Raw genomic sequence first — 25,000 nt, 5'->3', positions numbered from 1 at the left:
CAGTGTTAAAGTATACACGCCAGAAGATTGGCACATCGCAAAAAGAGGTTTTACACCTTTCTATCAATGATGTATTAGTGTCGATAATTAATCGAGTTTGCAAATTATCTAATATCATTTTTACATGTTGCACGTATAATTCAAATAAATCGCTTCTTAACATAATGGAGTCGTTTCGCCTGGTGGGTACGAGCGCGTAGGCCAAAAACTTACTTCGACTGTATCTATATAAGCGTTGGTTTGCCGGTAAGCCGACATAATGAACCGATACTACGCTCTATCGGGTCGATATTCGATCAAAGTAATGTGATATAGTGATCTCGGATTTTATAAAAAGTTTATATTAAAAAGATGGCAGCCATTCACGTTTTGATGGTAAGTTGTATGGGGAGATTATTATTTAGACAGTTACTAAAGAAGTCAGTAAAGAATTTCGTTTGTGTTTACAAAATTATTTGTTTTGCAAAATTAGACATGTGCATCAATTTAGGAATTTTATTGTTTGTTTTTCTGAAATTTTGTATTATTTATCATCATATTTTTTCTACAGTTAAATAGGTATTATGGAATAATCATTGTGGAAATAGTAGGTCATAAAATTAATCATAATAGTTACGTTTTTTACAATTGCACATTCCAACTTCTTGTGTTCCTAAAATTGTACGTAAGAATAGAAAGAAGTATAAATATAGAAAAATAAATATTTTGAATGCCTCGATATGTTTAAACAAAGTTGTATAATATCTCCGGATATAGTGTTTGAAATAATCATAATTATCCGCATAGAAGCAGGATATAGCCCATTAAAAATGGTCATTTACTTTCGTTTAGATGTAAAAAGATATTACCATAGATATGTTATGTGTGTTTTTGACAAAAATTGCCATCGGCCTTACCAAATTCCAAGCCAATAATTTTAAAATTACAGAATTGTTTCCATTATTTTGAAACTGGCGCATACTTGCCATTCATTAGGACTCTGGAGAATTCCCCTGTTTCTTTCCTATCTTTCATAAAGAGAGCCATACTTAGAAAATGTTTAGATAATATGATCACTATATTCTAACCAATATTTAATTGATATTTTGATTGTTAAATCCATAATGCGAGGAACAAAAAATGTATTTCACAAACTAACGTCATATATATAAAAGAGATTTATTTGAAGGACTTTTTCAAGATGTTTTTCGAATTCGAGTATTAAGTATATGGCAAAATATTGTTTTGGCTATAGCAAGGATAACTTAATTCGGAGTCCAAAACATAGCATCGTCAGCGCATAAAGTAGCAACGTCAGACTAAATAGTTTTTCGGCAAAATTGAAACTTAAGAGAGCTTTATAGAGTTTTTAAGAATATTAAAGCATTTAGTTTACAAACAAAACATTAAAAATCATTGGCAAATAATTGTAGTTCAAAGAAAATATAGTACGATAAAATAGGATAGAAAGAACATAAGATACCAAATAACCGTAGCATTCAATTAAAACATAACACATTAATTTGCAGTTATGTGTTGTTACATTCAGTCATCGGATCGCAATCGATATTTTTTCAATGTTGTTACGTTTTATTGTTGCTGTTTTTTTACGTTTCTGATCATTAATTGTTATGTTGGACCAGGTAATATTATGTAGGAACGACTAATACTTTGCTTAGACTAGTCTGTACCTATCTACCTTGCTGTATAGGTTTTCGACTATATGAATTTGATAATTGGTCTAAACAGATTACAATTCTAATTACACAGATGGATTAACTAGTTGTCTTAAATACGTAAGGTTATCAAAAATCAATATTATGAGGGTGATATTATGTAGTTTAATAAATTTAATCAGCATTTTAATAAACTATTATTTTATCACTCTCTTACTTACGTCCAAATTAAACTGATAGATAAAACTTCAATTACATTACCTAATAAATGATTAATAAGGGTTATTATAAGGCTCTTAATAATAAAGAGTTAATTGATAATAACATAAAAGTAATTTAAAAATGTTTTTATATAATATTTGAGCACCTATTAGCGTTTATTAAACATTTTTGAAAATAAAATAATGTAATTTAACGAAAGTATTTTACCCACGCTTTCGCTATTGTACTTACTACATATTTACTTTTGAGTTTGGATCCGAGGAAAGACTATTGTAATATTAAAATTAATTTTTGCATTATTCAATTTTGGTTTAAACGTGTCGAGATAATTTGCGCACATTTACCAGCATTTTAATCTGACCTGCCATTGTGGATCCAAAATATAGTAAAAAGAAACACATTTCTCACAAGCTCTAATTGGTACTATCGCGATCCAACTCTGGTGAAAATTAATTTATAAAAAGATTGTAACTATTATGGCAAAGATGGTAACTTAAACTACATAAAATTGTATTAGCTTCCAAGAGTTTGGGGTTCGGTTGGAGTCAAATGTGGAGCCTGCTGTATTCACCAAGTTTTATTCATTGTATCGATATTTGGCAAATTAATCTTTCTCAATGGCTACACGATACATTTAGAATAAAAACAATTATAAAATATTTCAAAGTATACATTTTAAAAGCTGTATTTTTGTAGTCTATACATATTATAAAACAAAGTAACCTTCCTTGTCTGTCAGTATGTTATCGATTTTCTCAAAATCTACTGAACGGATTTTTATGATATTTGGTATGGAGATAGTAGAAAACTATGGGAGGGTTATAGGTTATTTTATCCCGGGAAAATATATATTGAATTTTTATCACGGAAAACTCCATCACGCGGGCGAAGCCGCGTGCAAAATCTATTACTACATAAAAAAAACATTCAGGAATATATCTGTGTAGTAAAACACGAGCATTCAATAAATCTTATAAATTTTTTGACACAGACAACCTAAGTTTGTAGATCAGAAGTAGGTCTTATGAAATAGGGAAATCTAGTAATCTAGTTGGCATAATGTGGGCGTAGGTCCAAGCGGGTGCTGCCGGGTGCCTTTCGCAACTTTAAAGTTCGCCCGTTGTGAACTACAATCTTTATGACTCACCGTAATCATAAAATGAATCTTGTTTTATACTCGGAACTAGAGTAAACACTCAATTCTGTATTAATTATGGAAATAATGTATAAAGGCACCTATTTTTCATACAATTGTCTATGTTAAAAATTGTTTTTTTAGTTGTCGTTCTAATCTTCGTGTCGTATTCTATAAAGTATAATATAAATAGGCCAAAGAATATAATTAAAATTACGTATTAGATTGAATAATCAAATATATTTTCTAATATTTTGATTAAGGACAAGGAACGGAATATGTTTAAAGTTACGTATAAAATTAAAGAAATCAAATAAATTTTGATTAAAAAATATCTAAACGAGAAATCGCTTTTCCAGTAATGCGTCAGGCGATTATATGGTGTTTCGTAACATTATTAATCGGCTCTAGATATATACGAGTGACAGGCTAAGGGTTCGGCTTATATCTGGACCGGGTGTTTCGACATCTCATGCCTCTAGCTCCATTAATACCTAGTTTTATTTCGTTGCACAATTTCCTAAATTCGCACTGCCTATCTAATCTTTTTAGTTAACTATACAGTCCCTGTGTTTGAACTCGCGTCTTTGGGAAAATGGCGTTATTGGATTTAAGTTTCATAAACTATTTCTTTTGAATTTTAGTTTAAGTATAATGAATAAAAAATATTATCTTGTAATTTAATTAATTTGAGTATTTCCTTTATTATTATAACAAGTCAATATTTGTAGTTTTTATAATTTTTTTGTACAGCAATCCGGAAAAATATAATCATAAAATAACTATCGATATAAATAGGAAACCAGCCTATATATGATTTGCATGTCTATAATATCATTCAAAGTTCATTCAGTTACATTGAATTTAACTTCAACGCCATCTAACGAGGCGAACTAGAATTAATAACAGCAGCAAACATCTTCATTCATACCGAAATGCGAAAGTTTATCTTCATTAATGAACCGGATAATAATCAATGAATCTGCCTCATCCATTAAAGGCAAGTAAATGTCAAGATGAAGACATCATTACCAGTTTGTAAAACTTGTAGACTAAAGTATCTAATAAATATTACATAGAAAATTGGTATACATCATTATTATGTGATGTTTATTATATACTAAGCTTAGGGCTTTAATTTAGTATAATATGTAAATTATGTTTATGAATTCTATCATTCCACAGTTTGAAATTCCAATATAATTATACGGGGTCATTTTGATATTGCAATACTAAATGAAACCACTACTTATCTTCTTGAAAATAACACTTCAATAAGTTACTTTAAGTATACATGTAATATAAAAAAGCGCATGTATCAATCAAAAGAAATTTTAATAAAAATCATTTTTGGTGAAAATATTTGTTATTAATGATCATGATAGAATGTTAGTGGAAGAAAAGATGAGTAAGTATGTCGTTTCATTTATAAACGCAATGCCATAATAACCCTGTATATCCTAGTCAGTCAAGGTATTGTTTGTGATAACGAGGAAGTTTTTTTAGAACTTATATTTTGTTTATTATTTTGAAATCCATCAAAGTATACTTTGCAAATAAGAGCAATTCTCACAAAACTTACATAACGAAGTTCTACGATAAAATACCTCGATTCGAATCTCTCGACTGCCTCGGTGGCATAATTATATTGACTGATGAGATACTGACCGGTATATTGCGTATGCGGTGCGATTGTCTTGTTAAGGTATCTGGTTTTATTTAGGTCGGGATTTATTCAGATTTCCTGCGTTAATACCAGTTCTGGGTTTAGATACTGACCGGTATATGGGAAAACACTAATTACTTACCTTAACATAGTTGTCAAGATAAACATATCAGCTAATCTGGAAAAGAGAAAAAAAAAACAAATTGATAAAGCCTTTTTTTGGAAGTCGCTTAAAAGGTTTACTGCCGTGCTAAGCTCAAAAGCGGCATCTCAAAAAAATCAAAATTTTGATATTAATGTTGTCAGATAGCGTAAAGAAATACCCACCCAATGAACTTACCTAAATAACGGTATCTTGTTTAGAACTTGTTAAAAAAAACCTTAAAATAGTATCTCTAACTCACTTGTACATATAAAAACTATATTTACAAAACTTCAATTATCTCGAAATAAGGTTTCCCTGAAATACCGCTTTTGCGCTTAGCACGGCAGTATATGTCTGTATCGATTTTAAATTTCCAATATAAAAGGGTCGTTAGTAGCCTCACCCATTCCGCTTTCTTAAAAATAATAAATCACTTCTCGTGATTGCAATCTCGTTTTCATGAAGCTAATGCTCTATATCCATTAGGTAATCAAGGCTATTTTTTACCCAAGTTAGGTATATGCAATCGGTCTGTATATCATAAGACCTCGCACCGACCTTGACCGAGGGCTTGCTGATGTATGGTACAGCAGTGGCAATATTATCTTCAAGAAAACTATTGGAATTAAATTTATTGGTGTTCATTTGATATAATGATAATTTAATAATTTAATTCGTTATAAAAACTAATGAGAATTTAATGTTAGTGAAGCATAAAAATCGCTTCATTGGTCTAGTAAGTTTGTTAATTCCTAGTTTCAATTTGCATTTGAGTTGTTTTAGCCATCCGATTTCAAATACAATAATTTCATTATTTTTGTCTTAGAATGGGGATCACAAAAACAGATGGATTATTTTCGTAAATAAAGACTTGAGTTTATGTATATATATTATTATTTTTGGTGTAGATATTGTAACAATCTAATTGATTTTGTGAATTTAATTTGAAGTATCAAACTCTAATAAAATTATGTCATGCGTGATTTTACAACTTTCTGAATTGTATAAGAGCGCTAACGTCACTAACTTCCCATAACATTTTTTAGTCGGAAATATTACAAGATTGTACTTTTTAATTTCTAATAACGTTTTATAATTCGTAGTGATCAGGTGTTTGCAATTACCTTTAGTACATAAAGTCCGGAGTTCCGCCAGTGCGGCCTGCCTTGCTCCACTTCGTTGTACCTTACATAGGCCATTATAAATTAATAACATATAATATAACAGTTCTGTTTTGACTGCGCCGTACGAGATTTATGTCAGTTTTAATAAGTTCGGAATTTATTTATAAGTGATTATTTTTGTACCTAAGTACATAAATTATGGCTCTCTCGACTTACCTTTATAGGTCATGATAGATGTTGATGAATTATATTTGCATTATAATTCAGTGGTTTCTTCGTATAGGTTTTAATCATTATTATTTTCAGTCAAAGATTACTTAAGTAATTAGTGTTTTCTAGTGTAGTCCAGTGTTAGTTACAATGCCTTCTGATTCATACTTTGTTGAAGTACAAAATCAAAACCAATTTTATATTCAAACTATTTGAATTTCGAATTTATAAAAATATAATTCCAAATGTGGTATTGCCCAGTTTAGTATAGTACAAATATATATAGACGTACGGAGCGACATAGTCGTGAAATATCGACCAAGCTCCTTAAATAAAGATTAAAAAAAAAGAAGTATTATATAGATTCTTTTTTGTTTTTAATAAATTTACGGTACTTATTGACAATATCTTTCCTTCCAGCTACTGCTTGCAACTAGCAGTCTTTCAACAACAAAAGAGATCATCAAGCTGTCAAAGCTGATTGAAGGGAATGGAATCAAAGAAGCGTCAGTATCGGAGAAAGGAGTGAAGAGACACGTGGCACTTGGCCACGGATACGGATCGTTCGGGGCGCTCTCCCACGGCTTCGGAGGGGGCATCGCAGTCTCCCCAGCCCCGGCCATCGCAGTCACTGCCGGTCCCGCTATCGGGTTTGGCGGTCACGGTTTTGGGGGCCACGGATTTGGCTTGTCAGCCGGCCCTGCTATTGGCATTTCATCGGGCCCCGCAGTCAGCATCGGTGGGGGCTCAGTCGGTATTGGAGCTGGTCCCGCAGTTGCTGTATCTGCGGCGCCGGCCGTGGCTGTGTCCGCCGCTCCAGCAGTAGGCATAGCGGCAGGTCCAGCTATCGGTGTCGGTGGAGGATCAGCGATCGCGGTCGGAGGCGGCCCAGCCGTCGCCGCCGGTCCGGCAGCCGTCTCCACATCAGTTTCGGTTGAGCCCAACCCAGTCATCCTCCGCCAAGAGGTACCACGTTATATCACGAGAACGATCACGAGAGATGTCCAAGTTCCAGTGCAAGTTCCCGTCCCAGTGCCTGTAGATCGGCAAGTCGCTGTCCCAGTGAGAGTGCCCGTGCCGGTCACCGTCGACAGACCTGTGCCTGTCCCGGTAGTACAGAGAGTGCCTGTAGAAGTGACTCGACAAGTCCCCGTCTACTTAGAAAGGAGAGTGCCATACCCAGTCAGAGTTCCAGTAAATGTACCTGTGCCATACCCGGTGACAGTAGAGAGGCAAGTGGCTGTCGACAGGCCGGTGTACGTTGACCGTCAAGTGCCGGTGCCGCAGCCCGTGTACGTGGACAGGCAAGTGAACGTGCCAGTTCCAGTGCAAGTGGATAGGCCAGTGCCGGTGCCGCAGCCCGTGGTGGTGGACAGGCCAGTGGCGGTGCCGCAGCCCGTGGTTGTCGAGAGGAGAGTGCCAGTACCGGTCCCATCCGTGGCGGTGTCCGCAGGGCCGGCTGTTACGGCTGTAGGCGTGTCTGGTCTTGCGAGCGGCGGTGGGCTTGGGGGCGGCGTTGGTCTTTCAGGCGGCGCCGGGCTGGTGGGCCTGTCGGGAGGCGGTGCAGGATTCTCCGGAATATCTGGTATTTCTGGCATTTCTGGCTACGGCTATGGCGCGGGTCCCACGATTTCCACGGTGTCTGCGGTGCCGATCGCGAGCTCGGTGTCGCTGTCCCACGGCGTGCCGGTCCACGCGGGCGCCACCAGCTACTCCAAGACCATCTCGTACAACTCGCTGTCTGGCCACTCCGGTTCTTACTCGTACGGTCATTAATTATATGAGAATATGTATACATCGCTCTATGTTATTGGAATAAAAATGATTCTCACACTTTTGTGTATGGTTTAATAAATATTAAGAAACTACTTTCGAATATTACCTTATTTTGTAATATTTGCTATTCATAATATCCGGCATAGGCCCGGATGGTAGTAGAAAGTGTTAGGTACTCTTGCACATAATAGTTCAAATTCATAACACTTTAAACCATTAATTGCGTTTTATATCAACTCGTTATAACATTTGGACTACTTTATTATACAATTTAATACACGTATAAATATTGTGTTGGCAGTTCATAGTTATTGTTTACGAATAAATCACATATTAATAATTTAACTTCAATTTAGATGTTGACTTTTTGATGTACAAAACTATAAAAATAACATGAAAATAAAAAACAAAAGCCACTGAAACACGTTTATTTAGTGAACTCTTTATAAAACACACGGTATAATCTATGACAATTGTTACTGTATATATAAAATTACAGAAGGCCCACAGGTTATTGAACATTTATTTTGCTTACACTAAACCATTAATCTATTTGAGAAAATCAAAATCATGTCTATAAATCTTTAACTCTTTAAAAAAAAAGGAAACATATTTTTACACCAATATTTATATTTTCTATAAATAATACGCTTAATCTTACGTTACTAGATGCAATGTATAAAAATATTTTCAATGTTTACAATATTTGTGCTAAGACGTGGTAAATATTCATAATAGAAAACCTAATAAAGTCTCCGAATGAAATTGCTGTACTTATTTTATTGACTTCATTCGTTGTATATTGTTATATATGTGTTTCAAATTTCCTTAAGGCTGAACCTTCAGCTCAAGAACCTCAAGAAACCTTTCTTCACATAGTTTTCGATGTAGTACGAATCTAGGTACTTTCATACACTATTTATATCTAATTTAAACTTAGTCATCTAAATATATATTTACACATTATTCTATACTAACAATTGTAAATCCATAACTATTTGGGTTAATACTGCGTTTAATATCGTTAGTAAATATTTTATTTTCTGCTTGAAAATAAGCCGAAATAAAAATTTTAAATAGGATAAGTCATAATTGGTAAACAAATTAGTGTAAACCTAAAACTAAAAACATTATAAGTCTTGGTACTTGAAATAAAAATTATTATTAATATCATTATGTTATTACTACATTAGACACAAAAATTGACATTAGAATATCACGCATCGTTGTTGTGGGTTCATCGGAGACCCTGGTCGACAGCGGAAGGCTCTGGCAAAGTCTTCGCTGTTCTGTAGAGAGCCGCGTGCTCGGAAATGCAGCGGCGAATGCTCGTCCTCCAGATCCGCTTGTATGGAGCTCTTTGTTGATATCCCACACCATAGCTATTACAATGAGTTTGATGTTAAAATTTGTAGGTATTTTAAATTTTGTTACCTTATATACATTTGGCACGATTTTTCGTAACATAGGCAATTGACCATTCTTTCTCTCAAAATACAACTCTAAAACACCTTTTTATTTGTCTGAAATACGTGCTAGTCTTCCGGGAAATTAGGTAGGTAGGAAACATGCCAGAATTTCACGTATACCGTTAGAATTTATGCATTGTATTACAAAACACAATTTTAAATTCACTCACATTCCCATAAGACAAGAAGAACATCTGCTCAGCAGTCATGTGTTCAAAGCCTGGCAGCTTGGGCTCAGGTCCATGCCTTCTCAGATGATGTCTCAACGCTGCCAGCGCCTCTCGCAGTCCGCCGTTGTCAGCTATGTTCTCTCCCAGGGTTTTCTTGCCATCCACCTGTAATCGTGGGATTGTTAGCATTGCATGAGCCTTTGTTTCGCGTTATGTTTTTTGGTGTCTACAATGTGTACAATTAATACAGAGTTGCATAAGAATTGAATATAAGTATGTTAAGTTTGTTCCTCTTACTAATACGCGATATTAGAGGGTTTTAACTAGCAATTATTTATTGATTTTTTTCATTTTTTCATAATATATTCCCCATCATGATATATCGCTTATGAAATTAAAGAAACTATTCTGCCATGCTAAGCTCAAAAGAGCTATCTCTAAAAAAATTAAAATCTTGATTTATGGCGTCGGGTAGCTAAAAGAAATGCCCATCCAATGAACTTACCTAAATAACGGTATCTTGTTCAGAACTTGTTAAAAAAAATTTAAAAGAATTTTCTCTATCTCAGTTTTACATACAAAACCATATGTATTTACAAAACTTTGATTATCACGATATAAGGTTTCCCTGAAATTCCGCTTATGCGCTTAGCACAACAGTATTATATCGTGAAAAATTATGAGGGTGGTTAGGACTTCGGAGATAGGTAATTGTCACCAATATTCCTTTCGCTTATACTTTTATTAATTAATTCGCGTACCGATGTCAGTATGTCAGTTATAGTTATATGTTAGTACGTCAGTGCACACTTGACCTACCCTTTGTTCAAAATGTCAATTTGACATTCATAGCCTCGGTATGGGCGACCTCTACCAACTCTTCCATTCACGCTTGTATCTGTGTTATTACAGTAATTACACTCTTAATAATTTTATGTGTAAATGTCGCCAAATGAGATTAAATTTAGGTTCAATCATATTTGTCGAAGACTGTAACATGATAGCCGCGATAGCCTAAGTTTCCTGCCGAGATAAATGACTGCAGGTTCAAAACCCAAGGGCACACACTTCTAGCTTTTCTAAAAGTGTATGAGTATCCTTTGTGAATTATCGCTTGCTTTAACGGTGAAGGAAAACATCGTGAGGATACCTGCATACCTGAAAGTTCTCTATAACAATTTTGAGGGTGTGTCAAGTCGACCAATCCGCACTAGGCCAGCATGGTGGACCATGACCTAAATCCTTCTAGTAGTAGAGGAGGCCCGTGCCCAGCAGTAGGACAGTATGTTATACAGGACTGATATTATATAATTGTTATACTATAACATATATTACTTACATGTTCATTAACCTCCGGTAGAAAGTACGTAGAGTATTGCTTTATGAAACATTTGGTCATGTTCACGAAGGAGTCTATCGTGTCGTTGGTCCACCAGGGCACCATGTTGCCGTCCTTGTCGAACCTGCGACCTGGGGTCATAGATATAGTTAAAAAATTGGAAAGCATTTGATTTCTTGCGTGTCGTGTCACGTGCGATATAAAAGTGATGGTATTCGTAAACCGTATTTTAGTCCCTCTCTATTATTGATAACCACAATATAAAACTTGTATATTAGCATGGGTTTGGACGGGTGTGACACTTATATTTTTTCCTAAATGAATAGATTTTAATCAGAAATCGGACGTCAACAGTCTGTTTCACAACTTCGAAGTAAATGGTACTCGTCACATATAAGTCACCCTCTAACAAATAAATGTATAAGCTGATGAAATATAAAAGTTACTGGAATCTAAGCTCCCAAATAAATGGTAATAAAATGACCACTATTTACATTGCTGTATAAGATACCTGTTAAATTAAATTTACTCGCAACGTGAGAGAAGGGTTCTTAATATACTTACCAAAGTTATCAAAGCCATGCGTGATTTCGTGGCCGAGGACGGTCCCCAAAGAGCCGTAGTTAAGAGAGCTGTTCAAAAGACAACAAAGTAATGACTGCTGGTGAAATCATAAGCTATTATTTACCTCTAGAAACAAAATCAAAATTATACTTACTCTAACCCCAAATCAAAAAATGGATGCTGTAACATAACCAAAGGTACGGCTGCGTCCAAAAATAAATTTTCTTATTATAGAATACTACTGGTACTTATTTAGGGAGTTATGCTAGAAATAGTGCTAACATGGAATACAAATTATTATGAAAACGATGTTTCTCTAAATAATTTCATCTACATACTTTTCATAGTACTCACTTATTGTATTTTCTTGGAATGTGTGATAAGCGTTTACTTCGGTAGGATCCGTCGACCAACCAAAATTATTCGTCTGATGAAGCTGGTTCAGTCCTTTCTTCACTTTCACTTGAATTATATTTATCATATTCGCTAAATGTTTCTTCCTATCCACTTCTATTCCGTCGTAGTATTTCTCCAACTCTCCTTTCTCAAAAAGCCATTCAGGGAAGCCTATTAGAGTCTTCATCTGGATTATTTTTAGATATGTTGCTAGTTTAGTGTTGTCATCCATCCAGTTTACTTGTCCGACGAGGTGTGCGAGGGCATTTTTTAGCTCGTCGATCATTTCTTCTACCTAAAATATTACTTTCCATCAAAAAGTAAATACAAGTTCTGTTAATTGTGATCTTTAATCTTATTTAGATTTAATTATAAAATCCTGTTCGGTGTTTCTTAGATTTATGATTTTGTATTGTATAACAGAATGAACACGCTTGTTAATATTTACTAGTTGAATACCTAAGACTTTTTTCTGTACGAAATATTTTTCTTACATTAAGTTAAGAGATTTGCCTACTGCTAAATAATTATTTCTTGAAGTAAATTCACTAACCAGAAAATTACCAAATTGGGAGCCTATGTAAAGGTTAATCGATAGTATAATTTCGTTTAAATAAGCAATGATTAACCTGGTTTCCAAGTTTTAAATCAACCACATTTATGTTATAGAACTAGGTCGTATTATTCTGTATCACTTTTGATACTTCATTTATTTTTACCATTACCTATTTTTGGAGTTTTTTAATTTTTTGACTAAAAAGAGTAAATTGATTGTTAGTAAAAAAGATCTAAACCTTAGGCTTTGTAACACTTAAAAAATGAGGATCGACGATGCCGTACGCGATGGCCATGCCGAGCATGTCGTTAACTGCGCTGGCGCAGTGGAGGCTGCGGGGCGGGATGCTCGACTCCAGCGGCCGGGTCTCGTAGTACGTTCGGTAGAACAGACTCCTGATCTCAGTTATTGTGTGGACTGCCATCACCTCTACCACCTGGATGTATTTTAAGAGTCTCCACAGTGATCATAGCAAAAAAATTGGATAACAAAAAGAAGTATTGGTACTTGGAATAAACCCATAGAATAAATGTGAATCCATGTAATAGATAAATCAGTGATGTAATTCCTAGTGACTGTCAATACTCCTTCAAAAATTGCTGTTATCTCATCAGTGGCGAAGGGTGTACATAATCCTATTCCTGTCGGATGCCCGTTATGTAGAATTTATGTAGAGTCTAATTATAATTACAAAGATTTGCAGAACGCATTTATGCATATTAATTTGTATATGTTATGTTAGGTTCCCTTTCGGAAATTTTCACCTTTCGCCACTGTATCTTTTGTTGTTCTCTTACTAATTAATATTTAAAGAAACGTTATAATTGTCAATATTAATTTATCTACTTACTTTCATCCATGTATATAACTCTAGCTCGTAATCCGGTATATTCGCAACGTAAGTAGCCATTTGTCCCATGTAGATCATATCGGGTTGTGACACCAATACTTTATCATTTTTGAAATCCAACGTAACATCGCTTATCTTGAAGATGCCTTCGAGATATCGTTTCCAAATGGGGCTGGGTGTGGCGTTGAAGCTCAAGACGAAGGCATCGGTGAACGTCTGGATCTCATCAACGGTGTACTCTGGTATGTTGATGTTGTCATCATCATCGTCTTCTGTCGAATTTGATGATTCTAGCTGCAATGATTTGGTTATTTCAAAAAGTTTGCCTATTATATTATTATAGGAATTCATGCATACAATGGCTTATCAAGATTCAATTCTGAAATGAACTAGCATAAACTCCTGTGAAATGAAAAAGCATAAAACTGTATGAAAGCACAGTGGCTTCAATTTGTTTTGGACAACATCCATCAGTCAAATGCTATGACAAAGTTTATCGATCCGTACTTATTGTTAGTCATAATTCCCATATAAAATTATACGTCTGTATGTATACTTATAAATTCGATATGATCTAAAACGATATACTGTTTTCTAGGTCATATTGACTCCGACTGGTTAATTTAGATCGTTTGTGATAATTTGTGACACGTCAATAGCAGCTGTAAACGCTGTAATTGACTTAATATCTCCTGTTGAAATATTTTCTAATTTATCTTTTTTTTTGCATTTAGAGTTATATAATTTGTCATCAAATATTAAGAGTTAGGTATGGTTAATTTTTAAGTAAAACGATTAATTATAGTAGAACTTGTAAGGATCGTGTTATGGTGTATTCACCTAGGATACTCGAAAGTTTCCTAATGCTGAAGAAAGTGTAAGATTTAAATTGATATGCCAGTGTATAATACAGTATTAAGCAGTGACGAATGGGGAAATTTTTACTGGTACATAGTACTCGGTTCGACGAGCGTCTAATGTTAACCATCTTACCGGATATTAAAGCTGGCTTATTAGATATTTTAAGTGTAGATTCGCTAAATTCGATGTAGAACCAAAGCATACTGAAGTATGTTTTAATGCTATAGACTAATTAAACGTCAAACCACTAAGGTTACCGTCGGCCATGACCAGACGTGAGAACTCGGTGCATGTGCAGCGTACTGCAGCGGAACTAATGTGGGAAATATATAATTCTGTTTGATTTGATTGATCTTTGGTAAGTCAAAAATGAGAAATACGAGAACCTAATTATGCTATTGTGCCGTATATGTATGTATGAATACTAGTATTTTATATAAACTTTTTGTAAAATATGATCACACTGGTCACTAGTGTAAGCCATATGTGTTAAACAAAGAAGATAATGATTAATATTCCTATCAATAATACCAATACGGGTAATGTTATGTGTTTATAGTCACGCTACCGTGTCAGTTCTGTGTTAATACATGAATTACAGTTTAATTACTGTTTTAGGATCGCAATGTACAAATTACTTAAACCTGATGGTTACAATGTGGCCTAAATGCAATGGACGTTGCATTCCTCGATGCAATTATACTTGGTCTCCCTTTACCAGCTAATATATTGTTTTTTTTATTTTATCATTCATTAATCAGTAATAGATATTTTTTTAGTACTGTTTATATAATCTATGCTTTGTCTGATGTCTCCGACTCCCTAGTAATTTGATGCAAACAAAAAAATACCAAATGGTATTTATTAAACCTTGAAGCTAAATAAAGTTAATTACAAGTATGTGATATAATATTTAAGTCTCTAAATGGAAATGTATAACTATGAGCCTCTCAGTCTTACCTCGTACAAGTCTTGATTTATATAATAATATACCTCAGCAGCACGACTGAATCTGGTTAACATTTCATAGTCACTCAAAACTGTATTGTTATCGTTTTCTTTGTCGAAAATTATTTTCATTAGCTCAGCGTGATACAGTTTATGCAACTGTGCAAGTTTCTCGTCTTCATTATCCAGCAGAAAGTCAGTAAAGTCTTTTCTTTTCGATCTTTTGAAAGGATACTTCATGTCTTTATGACGTCTTCTTTCGAACATGCTAAAATTTTTTGATTTACTTTGTTATTAGTTTAATTGTTTTATTGTGGAAAGTAGTGAATGAAGAAAAATTTTTTGGAACCTTAAGATTGCAAATGAGGTTTAATCATACACAGATGTCAATTATAAGCCGCCAGAGTAAGGAGAAAGCTGCAGCATTAAAATATTAAATATACAACAGTTCATTGACAGACTACTTTAGCATATTAAACCTGAACAGTAGTTCATTCAAACGCTCGATAGCAAGAAGCTCAGCTGTGGCTAAGAGAGCTGAGTATCTAGTGTGCTAGATAAGGCATTACCTGGGAAAAGGATTGGTTGTCTCCGGCGATCCCATCACCAGTCGGAATTCCGAAGAGTTCTTCGGATCAGTGAATATATCGAAGCCGATAAGCACGTCCATGCCCATCTGAACCTTCACATTGATCACAGTTTCGAGCCAGTCGTACGTGTAGTTCACGAGATCGGTTCCGGTCACATTCAAAATTTTTGGATGTGATGGGAGGCCGAGGGATTCTAGTATTGAGAATACTGGTTTTAGACCAACGTGTTCTATTTTTTCTGTAAAAAATATAAATTCTATATTATGTGCTTGCTGCTAGTTCTTTAATGACGTTGAGTAATATAAATTATTGTATGTTGGTGGAATAAGATCTGTCTTTAACCTTTATAAAGAGGAAAATTTGTCAGTTTGTTTATTTGTAGGTTTGTAGGGGCTAGTCTCTGGAACTATTGGACAGATCATAATCCTTACACTAGTAGGAAGCTACATTATTCCTAAGTGGTATATACAATTTTTATCGCGGGAAAATAGAGATTTAAGAAAAAAAAATATTCATGACGGCGGAGACGCGGGTTAAAGTTAGTTATATAAATATAAAGTGAGTATCTTAATAGATTCATCGATATTTGGCCGATAGTTTTTATTTGGGGTCGGTGTTAGTACAACCTCTGAGATAGTCCGGACTTCCATTAAAGGACAAAAACTCTCACGTTGGACTTCATATTTGGATTTTACAGTATTTACAATAAGACTGCCTCGGTGGCGTAGTTGTATTGCATGTCCGGTACAATAGCGCTCTGAGGTCCTGGGTTCGAATCCCGGGTCGGGCAAAGTGATATTTGGGTTTTTCTGCTCAGTATCAGCCCGGAGTCTGGAATTTGTGCCCGATATGGCGATAGGCTTGCCCCCTATCACATCATGGGACGGAACATACTTGGCGAAAAGTGGGTGCCCTAGTTGCGCCTCTGCATACCCCTTCGGGGATAAAATGCGTGATGTTATGTTATATATGTATGTACAATAAGGTTCAATTCACATGTGCGAGGAAAAAAACATTTATTGTTAGTATGTCATAAACTCACCAACATCCATGCACGCTGCGTACATATCCTTCGCCTGTCTCACAGGTCGAGGCAGGTTACTGATGTTTTTGTTCAAGAAATCTCTCACCATAGAGTATACTTTAGTCTGTTTGTCTCGAAACCAGTCGTATGACGTGTACGCGTCGGGTCGCGGGTGATCTTCCACCCAGTTACCACAGGAATACTGGTGAAAAGAACAAATATTAGAGGTATTTGTAAGCTCGTAGTATACTGTAGAAATTAAGGTTGAAAATCCTATGTTGGTGTTTTGCTGTCTAGTTAATAAAATGTCTTATACTTGTCTTCTTAGTGTTTATGATTAGATAACATAATGCAAATAATTCCTCAATGAGAATTAAGAAATTGTATTGTATTCTTCAAGGAATAATCGTTATAAACTAGTGAACGTCATTGAATTTACTAAGATTTTTTTTCAGCAATATCGAAATGTGTCGGATATCGTGTTAATTACTATCGCGTACCTGATGAAAATCTTCACAAGGGTCGACGGTTTTGTCCATGGATATCGCCAGGTTAGCTGCTGATCGGAGGCATTCCTTACTGTCACATAACTTTACAGGTTTATGCCTTTTTTGTTTTATATCTGTAACAAAATGGCGTGTGAGTAGACTTTAAACGAGATAAATATATGGAAATAAACTAAGTAACTTCAATTATACTTTAGATTTATTTATAAACACAAGCCAAGCAGTCCTTAAATATATTTAACACTTACATAATACAGTCATTGTTATTGCTAAACACAACAGAAGTAGGAGTAAAAGTAGTAGTACCAAGACCCCTAAACGGCTTTTATATCTTCTTCGGAACCTGAAACATTAAAAAATTGTGAGAACTTGATTTGTCTTCACATAAAATTCTCTGAGCGAATAAATCAAATAATTTAATTTCTAAAACATTATTGTCATCTTTAAAAACTTTAGATTTAGTGGGATTAACTTACAAAACAACGTAAGGAATGACAACATTTTAGCTGGTTTAAACAAAATACCCTCATTGATTTTGCTTCTTTATAAATTTTCCAATGGTGAAAGCCCACCCAATTCCCCATGTTTAGTAACTCGACAAAGTCCCATATAACCATCGATTGCATTTGAAGATTATTGGTAGAATTCGAAATCCCCTTCAATGACTCCATAACCTGATGGTCTCATGTTACCTGGCAGTTCTGGAGCCGACAGCTATCAAATACCCTGATTCTCGTAGTTCAGTTCCATTTTTGAGTGGAGGAGGCGATTCGGGTTTAGCACTCGCAGCACCTACGTAATGTTCAGATATGTTAGAATTGAAGAGTCAGTCTTCGGATTCACTTAAAATAAGCAACGAAGCTACAAGTAGCGATAACCTAGTTGGGAGTGGAACGGACTGCCTAGACGAATGTCCGCAGGTTCAAATCTTAAGGGCACACACCTCTAACTTTTCTAAAATTATGTGTGTATTCTTTGTGAATTATCGCTTGCTTCAACGGTGAAGAAGACGAAGACGCTTGCTTCATCGTGAGGAAACTTGCATACCTGAGAAGTTCTCTATAAGAATTTTCAGGGCTACCAATCCGCACTAGGCCAGCATGGTTGACTAAGGCCTAATCCCTCTCAGTAGCAGAGGAGGCCCGTGCCCAACAATGGGACAGTATATAATACAGGACTGATATCTTATTATTATTATAAGCAATTAAGTTTCGTAAATTACACGGTTTTAGTTAATTGTTATAAATGGAACATATTTCATTACTGATGAAATATAAAACAAATGAATATCGGTATAAGGTTTATGGCTATTATTAATATACGATCCTAATTTCCAAACGTTTTCTTTAAATTCATCGCAAAAGTGGATCAATCAGAAGTTTTTCGATATGCTTACAAATAACTTATTTTGATTAGTTTATTGTTAGCATCGGATCGAAGGTTCAGATTGGGATTGTTTATTGAAAACAGATTTTAGAAAGAAGGAAGAAAAGTTTACAATCCTTTTTTGATAACAATACTTTTCTCACGTATCCCCGAAAGGTAATTCAAAACGGGACATGGCGAAACATAACTATGGCGATTTCTGTCATATTTATTATAATCTCTATTCATTATTCACCTTGCTATCAATACAATTTACCCAACAAGTAATCGTATAAGAAGATATAATATTATTTAGTTTCTTAACCCGTATTTGCAAGGGGTTAATGCGACACGTGTAAGCATTGTATTTGTAAGGTTTCCTCGTGTTAAATACTAAATGTGACATGATCCGGGTCAACCGTGAGGAAATATTTATAATGTTTAAGACCTTTGCACATAGGTTCGTATTTGATTTAGATTACTTGTCTCCTTGTTCTGGTATATTATGAGGAATTCAGAGTCTTCGTGTCTTTTTGGTTTAGTAGCCCGAAGGGGCTATGAAATCGAAAATTTTGGGTGCTATTCTTAGTTTGAACAACACATGGGATTTTAGAGCTGTTACACAGACAACTGTAATACCTACCCCATATAGTTGGAAACTACTATCAGAAAAAAATGGAGTAAATATGTTGAAGCCTGTGAATTATTTACATAATTTTGTAACGTATTTCTTGAATACTAAAATACAATTTACCGTCGTCTAAAGTATGCTTTTATTATCCTTATAAAAATATAAACTGTAAAGACTGTAAAGGTCATTCAACTAGTTGACCTCACCTATGTGGGCACTGGGCACGAAATCAAGATAAAATCGCAGAGCCGTTATACTCCGACCTTGAATACCTGGCCTTAGCAATGCGGCATGATGTCGCATCCAGGGTATCGCGTAAATGGTGAGCAATATCGCGATAAAATGCACATATTCAATTTTATTTCGGTGCTACATTTGCGTCAACGTAAAAAAATCACTCACGAATTGCTTCATGACACATCGGGAGCAAAATTTAAATAAAATAAAACCGCGATTTAATCCAAAAAATAGTTTAATTTTAATGTCTAACAGTGGCGTAAACATAAGAAATCATCATAATATGGTGCCAAATAAGGTTAATACAATAAACCATATTTTCAAATTTTGAATTTTAAAATTAATTTAAAAAATCATAGCCTTATAGTTAATGAGTATGCTTTTGTTTTTTTTTCCAATGTCGTTTTTAATAAAGAGTTTTCTATCTCTTGAGGTATTCATGTAAAGTATGTATTTTTAATTTCGAATACATACACTTAATATTTCCCCTTAAGGGTTACCAAGATGCAGCAATCTGTTTGACCATGTAAAACACAAAACTATACTCTCCGTTATACACTAGTTTTCTTAGATAATGTAGCTCCCTTAGTATTTACTTTGATTGATATGGATATTCAAGAATAAAACTCTTCAGTCTTTACGTACAGGGTTTCTCAGGGAATAAATATCAAGCGATTTTTAGTTTTTTTGGAATTTACGAGGCAGAGATTTGGAAGTTGTTTTTTGTAGATTGAAAAATTCGTTTCCGGTAGAATATTTTAATAATTTTTATGTTTAAATTACATCAAATAATTTAAAATTCAGATGCATACTGACAAGAATTAATTAAAATTTATCCATTTATACCAAATTTTATTCACAAGCGTAGGGTGATGGACGAAATGAAATGCCGCGCGGTATGAAGGATTCATAGTTCAGAAATTAACATAATATTCATGTTCAAAACCTACAGTGGAAGCGATGGGGGCAGACAGTTGTTAATTTATTGCACCACAACAGTTGGACTAGATTAGCATGCAACATGGGCTTGGGTAAATTCAACGTATTAATTTTGTTTATAGTTTATTTGCTAACCTTTGTGATGAGCCGCATATGATCATTAGGTTTTCTATTCTTTTATCATGTATTTTCCATTCACTACATTTGAAAATGGTCTTTTACCCTGTATTTTATAATGTAATCATTAATTCTTTCACATGTAATACATACCCGCTTATTTTTACTGCAGTGCCATTTGAGTTTTTGAGATAAAAAGCATCCTTTTCTAAATTCTATTTTTTTTGTAGTTCTTTTTATTAATTTGATTTACTAACGCTTAAATACATCAGTACCTAATTAAATACCCATGTTTGATAACATTGTAGTTATTAAACATGGGTTTAGTTAAAATTGGTAATTGTTACCTTTTACAAATTTGCATGACATCTCGTTCCTTATCATTAAATTCGAAAACTATCGAGATATAAAATTTTTAGATACTAAAAAAATTTTAATTTAAGAAATTTTTTCAAAAACATTTTGCTCACGGGTGACAGTGGGCCCCATGGCGTCCTCGCTGCGTCCGGACCAAGCGTTCATATTTAATGTCCACAATTTATATAGTTCACTTCACATGTCCAAAGTATCGGATAGTTCTCGTCCACTCGCCGGGACTGAAAACGCTCAGTGTGTACCGTTTCATGGCATTCGTTGTACTGAAAGCTGAAAGGCTGATGTATTCTATTGTGCGTAGGGTGACCATTGGTTTACGATTATTTGAGGCTAGAGTTGCCTTTTTTTCTACATCAATGATACTTTCTATTGGTCGTATTAGTTTTTGGGTGATTTTTTAAAAATTGGTTTAATTACAAAAGGTATTTTTTTTTGTTTATTTAACTGCTGTTTGTAGAAAAATAAAGGAATAATGTAGTAAATCGAGCTATGAAATATTATGATACCTTTAGAGTTATATCTGGCACCATTTCAGTGGGTATCTGCTGTCCTACATTGCCCTTGGATTCATATTTAGCATTTCCTATTTAGATCTGTTGACTAGTACAGGGCCTGCATTAATTAAGTTGGAGTTGGTCTCTGTACATTCAGAGTAATTAGATTTTACATATATACTAACTAGATACCACTTTCTTTCACTGTAACACTAAGTTATTTGTTATATATCTTTACTTATTACAGGTTCATGTATTGTTTTGTGCTTTATTAATATGTATTAGTTATATATTTGTATATGTTTTTATGAATATTAAATTATTTTAGTATATTTCTTTTCTCATAGGCCTCCCCCAAGGATCTCCGCGTCCTTGGGGGAGGCCTATGTTCAGCAATGGACTTCCCGTGGCTGAGATGATGATGATAATTTCTTTTCTCACTCTATCTCTATATTTTATATTTGGTTCGATCCATCCAAAGGTTGTCTGTTTAGCGATAAGAAAGATTGTAGAACCGTGCCTAGCATTTCGTTTTCTTTTTATGTTATTTTGTATTTATTGATTATACGAGAGTTCTACGATGATTATTACTTTACATTTTGCATTGTATTTACAAAAAAATATTGCCACAGTACTCTTCTTTAAAAATTTATTACAAAAATTTTAGAACATAATCATTAAGTTTTCGTCCAAAGAATGCTTTTATAAATATCTTCAATTATTAACAAATCATGGCCACCGTTCCTAGACCGGGTCACAGGACAGCTCGAAGTGATGTTTTGAGCACGCGATCTCTAGTGATGCGCCAGGGTATCGATTCAACAATCGTAACCGATTTATCGTGAATCCATTCATTGCACGATACTGACGTAATTTTATAGCTTTGTTTTATGAGTTGTTTTTGACGCTTCCGTGTAGGAAAGTTGTGGATTACATGTGTAGACGTTAAAATATATACATTAAGTCTTACAATGTGTTCAATAATATTAACAAAATAGTATCATAAATATTTTTACAATAGAAATTTTATAGTGTTTGTTATAATATTTAGTTTTTTTCATAAAATATCGGTATAATATTTATGAATAAGGTATAATTTAGTGTAAATGTATATTTTGGAAACGAATACACTGAATTAGAGTGTATCTAATAGTTGAAGTTATCGAGTCCAATAAAAAAATATTAAATGATATTTACATTTTCTAATAGGTATGGCATTACAGTTTCCTATGCAATGAACTTGGTTAATATAATATTGATTTAAAAAATGAGGATCAGTTTTTTTTTAAATCACTGATGAACATGCATAAATTGTGTTCATTACTAGAGTTTTTATCGATAAGTACTTGTGCGTCACTAATATTTGGATCGATGTATACTATTATTGCATGTATATTCATTGGTTATGTATCAATATTAAATACATTACCTATGTGACATATGATTTATGAAGAATGAAACATGTTTTATAAAACCCACATTATTGACTATTTTTAAAAACTTTGTATAAAATATTCAATGTTTATATTCGTTAATTGATTATTTTATTTGTTACAATTGATGAATTTATGCACCAATTACAACATAGGTCAATATCGATGTACGGGACAATACTGAACATACTGAGACTTAACATCTCATGTCTCAGGATGGTGAACGCAGTCGAATAACAAATAATAGTTTGTAATTCAGGGTGTAATCAGGCGAACGGCAAGCTCGTCTTGTCATTCAAACCAAAAAAAAGACCCCAAACGAAAATAAAAAACAAATATCAGTACTGATATAAATAACCTTTATTTGCACCATACCCACTCGGACATGATCTCAACGCATAAAAACATATTTACAATAAACAACTAGCTCTCCAGCTACCAGCCATGGTCGTAGCCACCGCCAAGCGACACGTACTTGGAGATGACGGGCTGGGCGATAGCTGGAGCAGCGTGGACGAAGGATTGGGCGGCGTAGGCGGGCGCCGCGTGCACGATAGGTTGCGCGGCGAAGGCGGGCGCCGCGTGGACAACTGGTTGCGCTACGGCAACTGCCGGTGCCGCGTGGACAACCGGTTGCGAGACCACGGCGGGAGCCGCGTGGACTACCGGCTGGGCTATTGCCACTGACGGGTTGATGACCTGTAAGAATAATTCGTATTTATGACGTCATACAAGGAAAGAGCCTATACAATAATGCTAGCGCTTAATGATTTCTCTGGTGTAGGGTGTTTTTATAGGCGGGGGTCACCGATTACTATCAGGTGATAAATTTGCTTGTTTATCGTTAAATTTTGATTATTTCCTGAGTTACTGAAATACTAACGTAAAAAACTGGTAGAAGTAATTCTGTTTACGATACCTACTGAACTAGGACATTTTGTTAACTTCGCTTTAGTATTTTCTACATAGTTACTTTGACCTTTATGTAAGTTAATGATGTAGGAAAGGTTGGTGACTTCTAGTCTCTGTAATTTAGTTTATGAACTAAATTACACCACAAATGAAATATAAAAAAGCGATAACTAAGGCAACTTCACATACAACATTTTAATATAAATACACAATATGTTACATGACAGCTACCTTATCTAATGCATGCAATTTAAATTCAAGGTCTAGAAGAAATCATTATAAATCTATGCAAATTAATCCTTTTCATTGGATATACTACCGTAGTAGAGGGCAATAAGTCAATGGCGCCCAATATTTTTATTACTGATTTAGAAACGGACTTTCTTCCTATCTAGGTTTCGTACATCTACGTAAATTGTAAATGCATTTTCTTGCTTGATAAATAGCAGTAAGAAGGATAAGATAATATATTTAACCATATAATAGTGCAGAAGCGCCTTTTCTGACTTACTGCTATATCGATTACCACGGCAGAATGATCGCTCACATCCTTTATAGTTATGTAAATCCATCCAAAGGTTGTCTGGAAGCAATGGTCGTTTGCGATAAGACCGCCATTTGTACCTGTTTGTTCTTAACCTCTATTGTATATTTACTTTCCTATACGAATTGATGAACAATAAAGAGTTTATTTAATAAAAAATCATAATAATACCTGTTGGAAGGAAGCGTAGCTGGTGGCTGCAGGCTTGGCGACGGCAATAGCTGGGGCTGCGTGTACAACCGGTTGTGCGACGGCTACATGTTGGGCCACGGCTACAGGCTGGGCGACCGCCACCGCTGCTGGCTGGTGTACGGCTAGTGATAGCTGGAATGGCGATGAGTGTTATACAGCTAAAAGTTTAAAACTCGACTCTAATAGCTTTGAGTAAAACCATTATATTTCTGAGGATTGGATATTTATATTTTTTTATGAAACCCTTTGAATAAATGACTATTTAAATGTTGTGTGTTACATTACGTAGCAATTATTTTAGTGTTTTTTACTGAGGTTTTTTATAAAAGAATTTCAGACACTTGTATTACTCAATATTTAGCAACTTGTACATCTGCAATGGCTTTAATTCATTATAACTCAAACATATGCAATTGATAATTAAGATCTATTAGGCGGTGTTTAGATTAGCAAGATTTGAAGAAGCCCACTTCCGTAAGGTCGCAAACAGTCGCCCCAACATGTAGAACCAGCGACATGACGAATAGGTATGGAATTAATAAAATATGGCCACTA

At 34.6% G+C, this 25,000-nt stretch overlaps 3 protein-coding genes across 3 annotated transcripts; 1 reads left to right on the top strand and 2 right to left on the bottom strand.

Annotated features, from left to right (window-relative positions):
* Window positions 1–238: 238 nt before the first annotated feature.
* LOC115447212 (fibroin heavy chain) lies at window positions 239–7,990 on the top strand. Its single transcript, XM_030174201.2, has 2 exons — window positions 239–375; window positions 6,578–7,990. Exons 1-2 carry the CDS (start codon window positions 352–354, stop codon window positions 7,931–7,933), a joined length of 1,380 nt encoding a protein of 459 aa, XP_030030061.2. The 5' UTR covers window positions 239–351; the 3' UTR covers window positions 7,934–7,990.
* Window positions 7,991–8,178: 188 nt separating this feature from the next.
* LOC115447213 (endothelin-converting enzyme 2) lies at window positions 8,179–21,119 on the bottom strand. The gene is made up of 15 exons (XM_030174202.2): window positions 20,966–21,119; window positions 17,899–17,998; window positions 17,455–17,549; window positions 17,201–17,322; window positions 16,719–16,902; window positions 15,656–15,914; window positions 15,099–15,354; window positions 13,278–13,571; window positions 12,666–12,863; window positions 11,830–12,166; window positions 11,630–11,678; window positions 11,476–11,543; window positions 10,912–11,042; window positions 9,573–9,737; window positions 8,179–9,315 (listed from the first exon to the last, which is right to left on the bottom strand). Exons 1-15 carry the CDS (start codon window positions 21,015–21,017, stop codon window positions 9,142–9,144), a joined length of 2,484 nt encoding a protein of 827 aa, XP_030030062.2. The 5' UTR covers window positions 21,018–21,119; the 3' UTR covers window positions 8,179–9,141.
* Window positions 21,120–23,135: 2,016 nt separating this feature from the next.
* Window positions 23,136–24,577, bottom strand: LOC115447206 (cuticle protein 65; the record flags this gene model as incomplete). Its single annotated transcript, XM_037447004.1, is given in 2 exon segments — window positions 23,136–23,496; window positions 24,425–24,577. Coding segments are annotated over 2 exon segments (417 nt in total), but the record flags the coding sequence as incomplete, so codon positions are not given.
* Between the last annotated feature and the right edge of the window lie 423 nt (window positions 24,578–25,000).

The sequence above is a fragment of the Manduca sexta genome, unplaced genomic scaffold (genome assembly GCF_014839805.1).
Source record: "Manduca sexta isolate Smith_Timp_Sample1 unplaced genomic scaffold, JHU_Msex_v1.0 HiC_scaffold_509, whole genome shotgun sequence".
Classification (NCBI taxonomy): Eukaryota; Metazoa; Arthropoda; class Insecta; order Lepidoptera; family Sphingidae; genus Manduca; species Manduca sexta.
This window is presented reverse-complemented; position numbering and strand designations above follow the sequence as displayed.